A 16,064-nucleotide genomic window follows, 5' to 3' on the forward strand; every position below is an offset into this window, starting at 1 on the left:
GTACATGTAAACATTGTAATTTTGTTAACGGTTATAAACTGTTATAAACGGTTAAATTGGGGGAAAGTGAGGTAAGATGAGCCAGTATTTACAATTTGGCTCCGTAATACCAATAGATAGGTACTACAGTTATGGGTTAAATACAGTAATGTAGTATAACTTCCATTGTCTGGTGGACCGCCCCAAAAAAGGTCATTTGGATCAATTTTCCCCAGTCATGGGGTATGTTGATCCGTGACATTTCGTGCACAATTTGGTATCTGAAATGAAATTATTAGAATAACACCAAATTTCCTGATATGGATAATAAATGATTATACTTATACTGTTACTTATTGCAGGTACACCAAGACATGAATTGCTGTCAATCATCATTTCTTCCTTTTTAACTTAAGTGTTTTAAAAAGTACACAGTGATTCACACAGGGGTAAGATAAGCCACACAATGGTTAAGCCAGGGCTCAACTTGCCCCAACGGAAAGACCCATCTTCCCCCACACACGCCAATTTGAAAACTTGACACAACATTTGTTTTAAAGTTCAATGAGGCTCAGAGGTTTTTACACAAAAATCCGCTTTTATCTATAGCAAACATTCACAACAAGCAATTCTGATAGACCCCAATTGGGAAGGAATAATCACTGTATATCTACACATATTGCTCCGATTGTCTCATTTTCGCTCGCGTGAACATTGCCAGCACAAAACACTGACCTCTACCTCCTCGACGGATCATCGCCCATTCCCATTCACTATATGTTACGTACTAAAAGGCTGTATTGTCTGACCGTTCATGAATATTCATGTTTTTGCTAAACTCGGCAAAATGTTTGCTTTTACTAAATGGAAAAATTACGGTTGGGGGTTGGATGAAATGGACACAATGAACATAGCAGAATTGATAATTGATAATTCATGCTTCTTATCCTTCGTGTGCTTGACCTATAATCTTACAATCACTTGGCAGACTGAGTCCAAAGTTCGACTTGTTTCACATGTGTATTATAGGCAATGGCGAGCTTGCAACCTATTTTGAAAAATTACGGTGGGTGAACTTTCAAAAGTCAATGAGACATGAGGGCTCCAATGAAAGAGCTAGTGATAACGTACGTCGGGTGGATGTGCTTTTCGTTTAAACAAAAAATGAATTTTTAACGATTTAAAAAAAAAACCTCCATAGGCTAACATGTATGGCTGCTGACTCTGACGATAGGGGGCGTTGTGAAATGAGACTAAACGGAGCTATATGATAATAAGAAAATATAAAAAACTGTGTAAACCCCCGACATAACGACAAATTTCTTATAATTCTGCCCCCATGTGACAAAGGTAGTTCCATCATCATCATCATCATCATCAACAACTTCAGGTGGCGCTGTAAAGCGCTGCTGTGGTCTTCACGAGAGCACGCCATGCAACTCTTTCACCTGCCATTTGTGTTGCACCTTTCATTCCTTGTCCAGACACTTTCTTAATATCATCAGTCCAAGATATTGGCGGACGACCTCTACCCCGTTTCCCTTCGACTGCTCCTTGCAGTATTTGCTTCTCAATACCTTCAGATCTCCTAACAATGTGCCCAAAATAGTAAAGTTTTCTTTCCATGATTCCCTTTTTGATGGTCAAGTCTGTTCTAATCTTTTCCAGGACCCACACATTTGTCTTTTTATCTTTCCATGACACCTGCAACAGCCTCCTGTAGCACCACATTTCAAAGGCATCAACTCTCTTTCTGTCATTCTTTGTCATGGCCCAGGACTCACTTCCGTAAGTAGCAATAGAGAAAGAAGTTGCTTGAAGCAGACGAACCTTCAGACTGAGAGATAGGCCTCGGCTCTTCCAGATGTGAGACATATTCTGTACTGTTGATCTTGCCATTGCCATCCTTCGTCTTATCTCTGTGGTGCTCTCTAGCTCCTTTGTTAGTGATAATTGAACCCAAGTACTCAAACCAATTTACTACTTCAATCATATTTCCAGCTACGGTGAATTCAGTGTCATCATAATCTCAACCATTATTTTTGTCTTTTTGGTGTTTAGAAGAAGGTCTTTCTCTTCACTTGCCAGTTTGATGCGATTCAATAAATCCATCAGCTCCTCTCTGCTGCTGCAAACGAGAGTGGTTTCATCAGCATACCTTAGGTTCATGATCTTTTTACCTCCAAACTTAACTCCCCCCTTGAATCCTTCCAGAGCTTTTCTCATAATGTCCTCAGAGTAAATATTAAAAAGGTTAGGAGACAGTATACAGCCTTGACGTACTCCCCTGCCAATTCCAAACCACTCGGTATTGCCGTTACTGGTTCTCACTGTTGCTTCTTGGTGATGATAGAGGTTTTTGATCAGTTCGATGATGTGACTTGGGAACCCCATCCTTGCCATTGTATTCCACAATTGAGAGTGGCTCACACAGTCAAATGCTTTAGAGGGGATGTTTGTGTTCTCTGCATTTCTCTAATATGTTTCGAATGTTGACAATCTGTTCTTTTGTCCTTCTACCTTCCCGGAACCCTGCTTGCTCATCTGAGATCTCGGCTTGCAGTTTGATTTTCATTCTTCTGCTAATCACCTTCAGAAGTATTTTGCTTGCATGACAAATCAAGCTGATCGTTCGGTGATTTGCACATTTTTTCAGATCTCCCTTCTTTGGCAATGGTATAAAAACAGCTCTACACCAGTCCTTGGGCCACTCCCTACTATTCCAGATATTGGAACAGAGACGCCACATCAGGTCAGTACCTTCTTCACCTGTAGCCTTCCACATCTCGGAAGTCAAGTTGTCGTAGCCAGGGGACTTGCCATCCTTCAGTTGTTTCATTGCAAGCTCCACTTCTGATCTTAATGGAGGGGGCTCCATTTCATCACTTTCCTCCCACTGAGTGTCAACTTGTTCCCGTGCAGCAAACAGCTTGGTACTATACTGCACCCATCTTTCCTTGATGTCTTCATTCTCTGTCAGTGTTTTGCCATTTTCATCATTAATTACATCCAGTCTTGGGATCTTTTCTTTGTGATTTCTTTCACAATTGCAAATGCTGCCTTAGAGTTGTTCTTGTGACGCTCTAGGTCTTCACACTTCCCCGCGATGTATTTCCTTTTGTCCTCCTTCACACTACTTGTAACCGCCTTATTGAGTCTCGTCCATTCTCCTCTATTGCGTTTCGCTTTTGCCCTCTTCCTGTCATCAGCAATGTCGAAAATCTGATTTGAGATCCATGGTTGATTCCGCTTCCTTTTCTTTAGGATGTGATTCTTTGCTGCATTTTCAACTGTTTCTTTCATGTCTTCCCACAGCTCATTTGGTGTTTGCTCTGCTTCATCGTTTCTCAACAGCAGCTCAAACTTGTTCTTCACTTCCACTGAGAATTGAGAAGAGATATTTTCCACATCATACCTTGTGGGAGCTGAATCACATTTCTTAGCTTTCAGTCTTAGTCTCAGTTTAGCCACAAACAACTGATGATCGCTGCCACAGTCAGCACCTGGTCTTGTCTTGACGTTCTCTAGTGATGTTCGCCACCTCTTCTTGACCATGATGAAGTCTATCTGGTTTCTGGCTCTGTCTCCCGGACTCATCCACGTCCACAGTCTTCTGGGATGATGCTCAAACCACGTGTTACCAATGATGAAGCTGTTTGCTACACAGAATTCTTCCAGTCGATCTCCTCTTTCATTACTGATGCCAAGACCATAATTGCCAATGAACTCAGATTTTTCCCTCGTTTTACCAATCTTGGCATTCCAGTCACCCAATATTATGAGGAAATCTTTCCTAGGAATGCTGTCTACGACATCTTGTACCATCTCATAGAAATCAGTGATTTCTTCCTCCGGTGCATCTGCTGTTGGTGCATATACCTGGATTATGGAGATATTCATAGGATGCCCTTGTAATCTCACAGTCATAATCCTCTCGTTGATCGGGTTGTATCCCAAGACACATTTAGCTGTAGCCTTCTCTATGATGAATCCCACACCCCTTCGCTTCCTTCCACTTTCTTTCCCTGAAAAGATGATTGTATTTCCTTCGTCTGATGTAAATCTGCCTTGTCCAAGCCACCATGATTCAGATATTCCCAAAACTTTAATATCATTTATAGCCATCTCCTTCTCCACCATTTCCACCTTTCCATCTGACATACCACGTACATTCCACGTAGCTACGTTGATTGGTTTCCTTAGAGGGGTGTTGTTCCTTTCCATCATGGGACCTTCAAGAAAAGAACTTCGTACAAGAGGCTTTGATCCTGATCCGTCATCACCCGCAAGCGTACTACGAGCAGTACCTCTTTCTTCCGCTTGATTTGTTGATTTTGTACTCTCATGATGACAAACGTGACCAATTAATAATGGTGGGCGGCCAGATCCTTCCATCGCAGTACAGAAGCCAGAAGCATTACTACCGAGCTGCCCTCTGCTCCCCCGTAGCCACCGTTGTCCAAGGTTTGGATCCTCCGCGAACTACAGGTACTGCATCGCTGCTGCCCGGTGCAGGACGGGGTTTATTTGAAGGCGACCCAACCCGCCTTGTCATGTTCTCGTCATAGGATTATGAGAGTTTTTCTAAAGCTAACAGCGTCACCTATTAGCTCCTCTCCTCTGGTAAGAACACCGGGATCAGACTAGCACACCGCTGGAAACCAGCCAGTATTTCTACGGTCTCGGGTAGTTCCAGTGATGTAAATTTATGTCCTTAATGTCCTGAAGGGCCCACACCAGTTTTCACTTTGTACAGTTTCCTAGTAACAAGGGGTGGCTAAACCTACCCACTTGCTCATCTTACCTCACTTTCCCCTACGAGTAGTTGCTGACTGGATGAAGGCAAATAGGCGTTGTGGCGTGCGCCTGTAATCCAGCTAAAAAGTGGAAGTTTCAAACTGATTCAGCCGAGGACGCAGTCACGTCTTTCGGATGGTGACGTTTAAAGGTCGATCCCCAGACGTAAATCATCATACCTGATTGATACACGTCTGTAAAAACCCAATACACACACAAGGTAAATAAATAAGCTGCATGTTGATAATGTTTGTTAAATAATATCTAGAAATATTGAATAGTAATATAGAAATATATTTTGAACAAGGTAAATTGTATTATCCATCTCGTATACTGCTTTAGTTGTACTCAACTTTAGTACTTCCTTAGTTACGTTATGGAAAACTTGCGTGTGGCACATGTGGAAATACCTTACTCGATAGAATGTTATTATTACAAAAGAAAGCGATGCTAATCATCTGTCACACCAATTTCCGCGCTCATACTCATGAACTCTTTCTCGCAAATAATGTGTGTGACCAAACTCGTTTTGATCTTTTCAAAACTTGTTTTTTCCTTTAAAAACACCCTAGGTTAATTTATACATACGTGTTAAACCCAAAAGCCTAATTACTTTAATGGTCACGTGGGTTTGGTATACCTACTCTAAGGACAAAGTATTCCCTAGATTATTTATTTATATTTTATTGTTCGTAGGTACAATGTAAAATGTTAAATGGATCCCAATGAAATTATGATATTTTCTCATGTATGTTCTTTTTATATATTTAAAAAAAACTGAAATTGATTATTATATCTAATCCAGAATGATGTGCACTCATTCAAGAAAGGTAGTCCTTCTGGACGCGGAGGTATGTCAGGTAAGGCCGTGATAATCAGCATTTATATAACCGACATTCACCCACTTACATTAAACGAAGCCGGTAGTTCACAATGGTCCTTCCTATGTCTTTGAAGCTGTCAAGGTAGCCTGTATTTTGTTACAGTTTTATACACATGAATGTAGAGATAATTGAACATAATATTGACCTTTACTTCCCTATCAGTGCAATTATAGGAATAGTTATGTTATACGATAGTTATTTCAAAACGTGAAAGTTTTGTTTTATTGCTTGACTTGATTTGGGTTGCGTCTATACAGACTGCTTTACATTTTTGGACGTGGCATTGATTAAGTCACATTTCATAATTATACGACTTTCGGTGCTTGGTATAGACATTCAGAGCGGATTATTATCGCTATATAATAACACGGAATTTGTTCCATATTTTTATCCAGGATGTTGGTGATATTTAATCACCTGGATGAGAAGTGTTGTGTTTATGATGTCGTAATATACGAGGCGGTATATTATGTAATGACATGTTTTATTCACCGTACGGTGGAACGTACGGAGGCATGTTAAATAAATTATTTTGTTGAGATTTTTGGGGGATTGATGAATAGTCTATTAGTATCAGACTCGGTTTATGTATAATGCGAATTTTACAACAAATATTGATTCAGTTGATAAAATCCATAGTAGATATTTGATGTATTACTTTTGTCTACTGTAGCCGCTGAGGCATGATGCACGTATTTACGAGCTGCAAACCTTAGGTTCAACCATGGTCAACCAAGATGGCATGGCTGTTTTATTACCTGTTTACCACTTATTCTCGGGTGAGTTATGTATGCAATAAAGTCAGAATATTTGATATCGATTCCGGTATTTCTTATTCCAGGAATTTACACATAATATTGAAATACTATGTAATTGTTTTATATTTTTTAAATTGCATATCTGTATATTAAGAAACGAACTTATGAAAACTGCATTTGTCGGCTACAGAAATCTGATCACTATTGATACGGTGATGACTTGCATGATTTTTGTACTGTGATCATTGTTCTCATGATGCTTTCTTGTTTTATGATCTGTACCATGCAGGGGTTTCAGTTACCCATTTATTCATCGAATACATTTTCCAATCCACGCTACCAGCACCACCGACTCTTTATTTACGTTTGGCACGAGCCCCACAAATAAAGCCTTGGTATAACAATGAATAAAAAAGAATCGCCTCAAGTTCTCTCAAATATGTTTAACACAAATACGGAATGCCATAGTTATCCCACGAGATTAGCAAGCTTTTCTCACCTACCAAAAACAAGAACGGTATTTTCCAGCAGAATCTTTACTTTCACTGGCCCATAACATTGGAATGCCCTTCCCTGCACATTGAAAAAAAAAACCTCATTATTTATTGGATTAAAAATGCCCCCAAGCGCTTTTTGTTGCAAACCTTATCAGAATAACTAGTTCCCCAGTTGTGCGTATTTGGGCTGACTGGCTAATATTTTTTACTTCGAAATTTGTTTCCATTTCACACTACTCAAAAATGATTCCTCCATGACTGGCCTCTCTCTCTCTCTCTCTCTCTTCTTCTTCGTCTCTTTCTGCCGTATACCCTGTTTCCCTGTTTGTTACTCTCTCAGTCTCACCCTTATTTTCTTCATCTATCATCCTGTTACCCCTCTTACCCCCCCCCCCCCTTCGCGTTTAAAAAATCAATAAATTATCAATAATTCATTGCATTTTCCCCGGTCCCTAACAGGAAAAATTCCTCTGTAGGGCCATGTTGGTAGTGTCACGAGTAATTTGTGACTGAACTAAAACTAAAAGCTTCAATATCACAATTTCGCCGTAATGTTTTTTTTTCCCAATCATTTATTAATTAGTTTATATTTACATTAAAAAACACTCAATTATAATGATTACAAATAAAACCACATACATTATACTATATCACAAAATTAATTGAACGCTTTTTAAAATAACTAACATTTTTTTCATAGGTAATACTACCCTCAATAATATTTCGTTTAAACAAATTTCAAACATGTTAGTAAAATTACATTTTATGTTTTGTGTATATACAATATAACAAGCTAAATTAATGAAAATATTTTTAAAAACTACATACTGTATTCGAATTTCACATTAAATTAAATTACGCATTCCCTACATATCTAAGATATAATTTGTTTAAATTAAATTTACCCATCCAAATTTAAATCCACAACTTTTTATTTATTTTTACCTTCATATATCCCCAGTCATTTTAATAACTCAGAAGATAAATGTACCCTATTCCATTCAAATTTTTAAAATAAATTTTACACTAAATAGGCTCTATATAATTTCCGATTTTTCAGTCAATAGAAATACCAGAAAAATTACTAAAACAAGTAAGCTTCTTCATAACAGTATTTGCTGACCGTAAGGAATCTTTAAAATATTATAGTATTATCCGCATACTGCATAATACATGATACATAATACATTTATTTTTACCGACCACATTCCCTTGACTTGGAATTTGTTTACCACATATATTTTCGTTATGTTTTATCCGTAACAAAACGTATAATACATGAATGTGAAATACAACCATAATAATTACAACTTTTCCACTTGCAATTTTATAAAATGTTCGTACCCATGGAATAAAATTGTTGCAATCCAAATTTTCTAGTGTTTTAAAAATATTATATCCCTTTTGCAGCCAACATCAAATTATGTAGAACATTGCAGGAACCATGGATATGTCATGTATGTCCCATCTGTGAAATGTAAACGTTAGCAACGTCCTATTATTCAAATTATGCAAGGAAACCCGTTTACTTGCTAGACTTCACTGTCAGACACTATTAAGTGACCGACTGGCTTCTTTTTTTCTTTGGTAATAAAATACATAACATGAGCTGTGACAGGTACATGCAGCATTTGTCTACATCACTAACCCACTTCTTGTAATGATCAAAATTGAACTGATTCAATAATTGCGCAGCACAAAACATACAAATATTCGGTACAAAGGTCTGAAAATCAGACTTTTTACATAAGCGATTGTAATGACTTATGTCGATTCGACAACTAATCGTCGTTATTTTCCCACAAAAAGACATTTTCCAGCCCTTTCGTTCTGCAGGAAGTTCTAAATCAGTATTGATTCAAAATGATTTTATTTGTCGTGCAAAACATGGTACATTTACTAAGTACATTACACAACATATATACAATGAAACGACAATAAAATAGAAATAGCACGAGAAAAAGAGCTTGTTAAAGTGTAAGTTCTTCAGAGGCTGTTTTACAATATAACATGAACAAAGTATACTTAGAATATCGATAAATAGAAAAAATATGTAGCTACGGGATTATGGATTTTTATTTATTTTTTTTTTTTTTTTAATTTTTTTTTTTTTTTTTTTTTTTGGGGGGGGGGGGGGATAAAAGAGGTAAAAATACGATTGGAATTTTACCTTTTCTTTGTTTTGGCATGCAAGTGGGACATAGTACCTTTACACAAATAAGCATGATTCACGACATCAAATGATTGCTTAAAATCAACGAACATAAGAATAACGGGTACACGCTTTTACTAAAAATAGTCAATCAATATTTTGAACAATATTTTTAGTTGCCGATCTATCCTTCATAAATTCAGATTGATCAAACGAAACTATAATTTGAATTACTTATATTGAATTGTCATAGTTTCACAATTAAAAAGGTTGTTTTACCTGTGAGACTTTCGCATACTCTTTTTTTTTTAAAAGCTTTTTTGACTTTATTCAGATCTTCATAATTATACAAAATGATGAATAGGAACACAACTGTTCTTACAGTATAAAACATACATGTAGTACATTGTCTCATACATTATAAACACAGACATATTTAAAAAATATTTTCCATAAGTATTCAAACTAATATAGTACACATTCAAACAAGTGTACAGAATGTGCCCCAATTCCTTTAAAAAAGGAAAAGGTGACGGTAATACTTGAATACAACATTATAAAAAGGAACAATTTTTACAACATAATATGCAAATTAATTAGTTCAATATAAATTAAGCAATCTGAACAAAGATTTTTTTTATAAACAAAAAGTATAAGGTGAAGGTGCTGCTTCATGACCCATGATGACAAAATTTGTTATATTTACATATACTAATACGGTGCATTTTTCATGATAACTAGGGTCTTGTATCAGTGGAGGTCTGGAGGTCTTTGCTGCAGGCATCATAAATACTACCCCATCTAGCGGTGATAAAACGTCGGTCTGATGTATGAGTAGGCGAAAGTCTCACAGGAAAAATAACCATTTTTATTGTGAAACTATGAAAAATCAATCTATGGAATTACTACTAATCATTTTAATTTTGAGGACAAAGCGTGAGCTGTAATTTTGTTATCTACATTTAATAAAGATATAGGTCGCCATTTACTTTGTCTTGGCCCCTTGTTTTTACAATAGAGTAATGATTGCCTGTTTTGGTGACAATGACAACTCTTGATTATGAAAACCCTCATTCAAACTTCCAACAAGCTCTTTATTTTCCACAAAAAAAAAAAACATCAGTAGATTTCTACAAAAAGACAGTTACTACCTGGCGACTCATTTAAATATATGGCTTTTAAAACATGCCAACATTCTTCTTCTGAATAAAACGTATAGGGCGCTATCTCGCTTTTCAAACGGCTGATTAAAAATTATCGAATATTTTTGGGGCCCCACAAATATCAGAAATGGTTTTTACTAATGGATATGTCAGCCATCTCTGATTCGATTAGGATCAAAGAAAGATTATATTGTCATTTAAATTGTATGTTCTTTCAAATTTGACACTCAGTTTTTCATTATCTCACAAAAATATTGTATGTAGCTCAAAACTTAATTATCTATTTATTGGATGATGCTTAGATTCTTCAAATTGGGAATTTCTCCAACGCTTTTACTAGCAAGAGGACGTCTCGCAAGCCTAGACCCAATTCACCTTCAATAGACGTCAAGCTAAATTCTGGATCCCGGTTTAGCAGTTGCTTGATCAGCTTGAGGCCTATCCCATCCACTTTCTTGTAAATGTCCTCCCTCGTATTATGGACCTTACCACATGCTCGTATCAACGCCATTCTTTATCAGCCATCCTAGTGCTTCTTTCTCATCCCAAGAGTCTAGTCCTTGAAGCCAGTCTATTTCCTTGCCTTTTGCTGGTCCTTTCCATTTTATTTGATCATGGGCTGTTGGATTGCTTGCACCTACATGCATGATAGGAGTAAGGGACAGTCGTGAAGAGTTATAGAGTTTTATAGGTGAGGGTATACCAGATGAACCCATGCGGAATCCCTTTCACTCATGTAATCTAAAGTCATTTGTATTATAGATGGGGGACGACATTAAATGTTTCATCGATCAATTAGAATAGACATGTAGATTGTTAAACCATTCTCTTTCTGTAAAGAAAGAAAGATATCTGCATATTATATGTACATATTCATTTTCTAGTGCATTTTGATTACAGAAATTGTTAGAAAAAACACACAGCCGGTACGATGCTTACAGGAGAGTCCTTAACGTAGGCCTACCTTTTCCCCCATGTTTGCCTTTATCGCCTAGCTCTTTAAGCAGCTTGGGTAGTTGCTGTTTCATGAGATCGTCTGAGAACATAGGGAAATACTTCTTCATTCCCACGAGGGGACCGAGCCAGGCCGTAGGAACGAATTTATCTTCAAGCATCAGGGGAACTATGTGTTTCCCTAGTGCGTGGGCGTATCCCGCTTCTGACAAAAGAAACAGCACAAAATAAAATAAAATAATATCTATGTGGCGGATCCAGGGCTCTCTATCAGAAGCGGTTCCAAAAGATTAGGAAGGGCGGGGGGGGGGGGTGCTTTGGAGGCTCAAGCCTCCCCTCCCACTCCCCTCCCCCATCCTAAATCAACCTTCTAGAACAATGATTGTTTTCTAACCGGGGGAGGAGTCTGATATTTTTTGACGCGTAACAAAAGAAAGACAAAAGATTATCCCTTTCCGAATACGGAAAGAAAAGGAGAGCTAGAGAGAAGAAAAAAAGGAAAGGGGATGCCCCAGGTGGAAACATGGCCATTCGATTCCCAAACGTATCGTCCTAATTAGACCGGTGCACCCTTCCAGTGGCGGATCTATGAGGCGCCCCCTCCCCTGGCCCCAAAACAGGTAAATTTAACCGTTTTTTCATTACAAAGAAAATGGGCCCCTCCCCTGGCGCAAGAGGGTGGGGGGGGGGGGGGTATTGATCCGGCGCAAAATATTCTCTCACGAATTTGGAGGAAAAAAAATTAGTGCTCCTTATCCCCTCCCCCGCTTATTCGCCGACTGGCTAATTCGGCACTGAATATTTTTCTCACAAGTTAAAAAAAAAAAAAGTTAGTGCTTCTTAACCCCCCCCCCCCCCCCCCCCCCTCTCCACTTCCCGCCGGCTGGCTGATTCGGCGCTGAATCGATTTTCACGAATTTGGAGGAAAAAATATTCCTCCTTCCCACCCCCCGCTCCTCCCGCTTATTCGCCGGCTGGCTGACTCACCGCTAAATATTTTCTCACGAATTGGGCCCCCTCCCTTGCTGCCGCCTGGATCCGCCCCTGCCCCCTTCCATCCCTAAATATTAACACGAGTGCTCCTCCATGGCTGGCCCCACCGCTACGCCACTGACTGCAGTAATGTGTATTTTTTGTTCCTCACCTGCCTTACAGTTTTTACTCTCTTTGAATTTATGGCTCATGCAAACCAGGATGACCGAAGCTCTCTCGACTCCCTTGGCCATGGACTCCAGTATGTCACCTTCTGTTATTGAATACCAAAGACACGAAATAGGAATAGATGTACAATATGAAGAGGAAAAGACAGATGTGTGGTTTCTTTAAAGAAAACTCAACCGCAAGAAGTAACTTTTTTTATTCTGAGAGATCAATTGTATTAATCTACAAGATTACCAACCAAAGAGTATGAGAGACGCATAGAGCAAGAATAATGTACAGTTTTCAGGACAACATGGACATCGCCATTTTCTTAATAACGTGACGTACTATGCGAAGTCCTTAGACAAGTAAATATATTCAAATCTATGGATGCTTCTTTCCAAGTTGTGCGTGGTGATGAAGTACATTTACATGTAGTTCTTTTACCTGCTATTATCCTTTGTACTACAATTGTCAGAACACACATTGCATAAATCATTTGGTGTTCTTCTAGGGTTAAGCTTTAGCATAAATGAAATAGATTTGTCAACTGCTGCACCTGTATTGTTTTTCTTCAACAAATTAGTTGCAATTGTTCTCCTGTTATACATTTCTCACCAAAGTTAATTGTTGACGTTCTCAGCTCTCAATTATAATTTTCCCGCATTGAAAAGTAAAAGCTTTTCCAGCTGAAGACTAGTGCATAATACATTGTACGACTTCAAGAAAATGGCTGCGCCCATGTTATACTAAATACATTTTGTTTTACATCATGCCAAGACTATCTTCATTTGTACAGTGCGTCCCAGAAAAAAACGAAACCGAAAATTATCGATGTTTTATCTTAACTTAATCACATTTATAATTGATAAATGACACATATTTGTAAAGCTTACATCCTCCTCTTTCATTTGATGCAACTCATATAATACATATTTACGCATGAGTGATTAAAATGAATTTGAAGAGAGGAAACCAAAAAGTCATTTGGCGGACGGTATCTGAATTTCAAGGGGAAAAAAAATCTCATTTCTAGAAATTGACAACAGACTTAACTCCGTTTCGTTGACAATCAGCCATACATGAAGTATTTCGTCAATGGCTGATTGTCAACGAAATGGAGTTAAGTCTTTTGTAAACTCTGCATGTTGCTATGGCAGGCACCCAGTGAAAACGAATTCTTTTGATAAAATTATGGAAATGCAAGCGCTACTTTAAACAAACAAAACTTTGTCATTCCGTGCTCATTTTTCCTGATTGAGGTGTCATATGAAAGGGCAAAAACTCAACTCTCTAGAAATGTGATTTTCTTTTTGAAATTCAGATACTGTCCACCAAATTACCTTTTGGTTTCTTCTCTTCAAATTCATTTTAATCATTCATGCGTGAAATATGAATCATATGAGTTGCATCAAATGAAAGAGGAGGATCTAAGCTTTCCAAATATGTGTCATTTAGTAATTATAAATGTGACTAAGTTATGATAAAATATCGATAATTCTCGGTTTCGTTTTTTCTGGGACGCACTATATATCTCTAACACACTTTCGTAGGGAATATTTTACATCAAAGGGCAATCATACATCTCTTTTTTTTCTCGAAATACATACACTTATTCTTTTACATGAGGTTTCCTTTAATCTAAGAAATAAAGCAATCTGTTATCATGCAGTAGGCGGAGATACAATGACCACGAGTGCTCGTGCCCCATTTAATGATGAAAGGAGAGTAAGAATGTGAAATGAAAATGATACCACCCTAGCTAGACCAACCCGTGAATACTCCACGTTCTTGTTCTCTTGAATTTCACCTACCAATATGTAGGAGGTCCGCGATGTCTTCCATTCCTTAAAAATTTAATGATTAGACCCACAATACAACACTGAATTATAAATAAAAAATAAATATAAGTGAAAGAGGGAGAACGATTGAAAGAAGAAAAAGTGGTTAAAAAGAGAGAATGAATGAAAGCAAGGAATGGTAGTTAACTAAGAAGAATAAACGAAAGAAAGGAATAAACAACTGTGGAAAAAAGAAGAATGGATGTTGATCAAAGGAGGAAGATTATAATAATTCCTACCCATGTTGTCCACATCCATCCATACGTTGTATCCACGTTCCACCAGATAGTTCCTGACTCGCAGCATTCGCTGTTGGCTCGCATGCTGGTAGCTAATCATAATGTGACCCTTGTCATGACCAGACGATACCTCACTCTTCACTGAACAGTGACCAGGATCTCCACGCGTAGGGGTGTGACCTTCGGACTCATCGCTGTCATCGCTGTCATCGCTGCTATCCAAGTTGAACATTTCATTGATGGCGTCGAGTAATTCCGAGCAGGAGGAGTCCATGACATCAGAATTTTCAGTCGTTTCCTTCTTCTTCTTTAGCGCTATCCATAAGAACGTAGGAAACAAAATAATCAATATCTTCATAGTTGACATTAAGAATTTTTTTTACACTATTGGCGTGTAGACATATCCATTTTTCTTGAAATTAACCGTCGATGTAAACTTGCGGTTTATGGTACCAGGTCCTTTTTTTTTTTTTTACTATAAATAGACTGCAATTTAACAAACTGACGAAAAGCTAAGGGAACTAGAAGCATAAAACGAGAAGTAAGAACAAGAAAGAAAGATGAGAGCGTGTGTGTTTTTTGAAAATGAGGGATAGTGAGTGAATTGCTCATTCCCATCATATCTATCGTATTTTTATTTTATTTTGTTTTTCTTTGTGTGATTTATTAAAGCAAACCATGAAAATCACATTTTTACAAGATTTGAGTCATTGAAGGACCTCGAGTGTAGAAAATCCATAGTCAACCTTCTGAAATGGACTATCCAACCGTTTTTTTTCATTCTACTATTGTTATATAGAGTGAGTCAGAAAAATGTCCCACTTTTTAAAAGTTGTATTGTTTGAATTATGAATATTTAATCATGGGTTTCATGATATGCCTTGATAGAGTTATCCTCCCAGTAAATTTAGGTACCATTTTCATTTGAATCTCTGCATGCATGACTGAACATTAGACAATATTTGCAAGACTGCCAGATCTCACTTGCGCCAAGTTCCTGGGTGAGGAATAAAGCAGTGCATTGAACAAAAACAGTCAGACACACACATACACACACACACACACACACACACACCACACCACACATACACACAAACGCATGCACACACACACGCACACTCAACTAACACGGTGACAACTGTTTCATAATTTCCCCTTTTCTGATTAAGCGTTGATTTTTATCAAGATCGCTGAATGTTTAAGTGGCATAACCCTGACAATCTTTCCCTTTAGTACACATTTACTACCACCATCATGTCATCATCATCATCATTGTCATCATCTTAATCTTCATCATCATTATCATTATCATCATCATGAAGCACAACATCCGCCAATTAGCACCAAGAGGACAGCGGCCACTCAACTTTTCGTACGAGAAGAAGAATTCCCGACAAAAAGTAACAGTTTGGGTTGGCCTTGTCGGGAATGGGTTTAAAAACCGACCCAAAACTTCGGTTACATCACCCCCCAAAAAAAACTCGCGGGGGGGGGGGGAGGGGTGCAACCAAACTCAGAGATTATGGATTCTTCAGTTTGATACAGTGTTTTTGCTTAATATACATCGCAGAGATAGATATTGACTGTATACTACTAGTAAGAGCAATAAAATGCCGATTTGACTTTGGAAAAGTATAAACATCGAATATAAATCTAGGAT

General features: G+C 37.9%; 3 protein-coding genes across 3 annotated transcripts; all 3 read right to left on the reverse strand.

The window, feature by feature from the left end:
• Positions 1-2,422: 2,422 nt before the first annotated feature.
• LOC115929290 lies at positions 2,423-2,857 on the reverse strand. The gene has a single exon (XM_030998000.1). The coding sequence runs from the start codon at positions 2,855-2,857 to the stop codon at positions 2,423-2,425; it is 435 nt and encodes a 144-aa protein (XP_030853860.1).
• Positions 2,858-2,982: 125 nt separating this feature from the next.
• On the reverse strand, positions 2,983-4,203 carry LOC105436422 (craniofacial development protein 2-like). The gene has a single exon (XM_030998001.1). It carries the CDS (start codon positions 4,201-4,203, stop codon positions 2,983-2,985), a length of 1,221 nt encoding a protein of 406 aa, XP_030853861.1.
• Positions 4,204-10,715: 6,512 nt separating this feature from the next.
• LOC105439384 lies at positions 10,716-14,678 on the reverse strand. The gene is made up of 4 exons (XM_011668314.1): positions 14,405-14,678; positions 12,329-12,430; positions 11,195-11,389; positions 10,716-10,867 (listed from the first exon to the last, which is right to left on the reverse strand). The coding sequence occupies exons 1-4, from the start codon at positions 14,676-14,678 to the stop codon at positions 10,716-10,718; spliced, it is 723 nt and encodes a 240-aa protein (XP_011666616.1).
• Between the last annotated feature and the right edge of the window lie 1,386 nt (positions 14,679-16,064).

The sequence above is a fragment of the Strongylocentrotus purpuratus genome, unplaced genomic scaffold (assembly GCF_000002235.5).
Source record: "Strongylocentrotus purpuratus isolate Spur 01 unplaced genomic scaffold, Spur_5.0 spur5_scaffold_4, whole genome shotgun sequence".
NCBI lineage: Eukaryota > Metazoa > Echinodermata > Echinoidea > Camarodonta > Strongylocentrotidae > Strongylocentrotus > Strongylocentrotus purpuratus.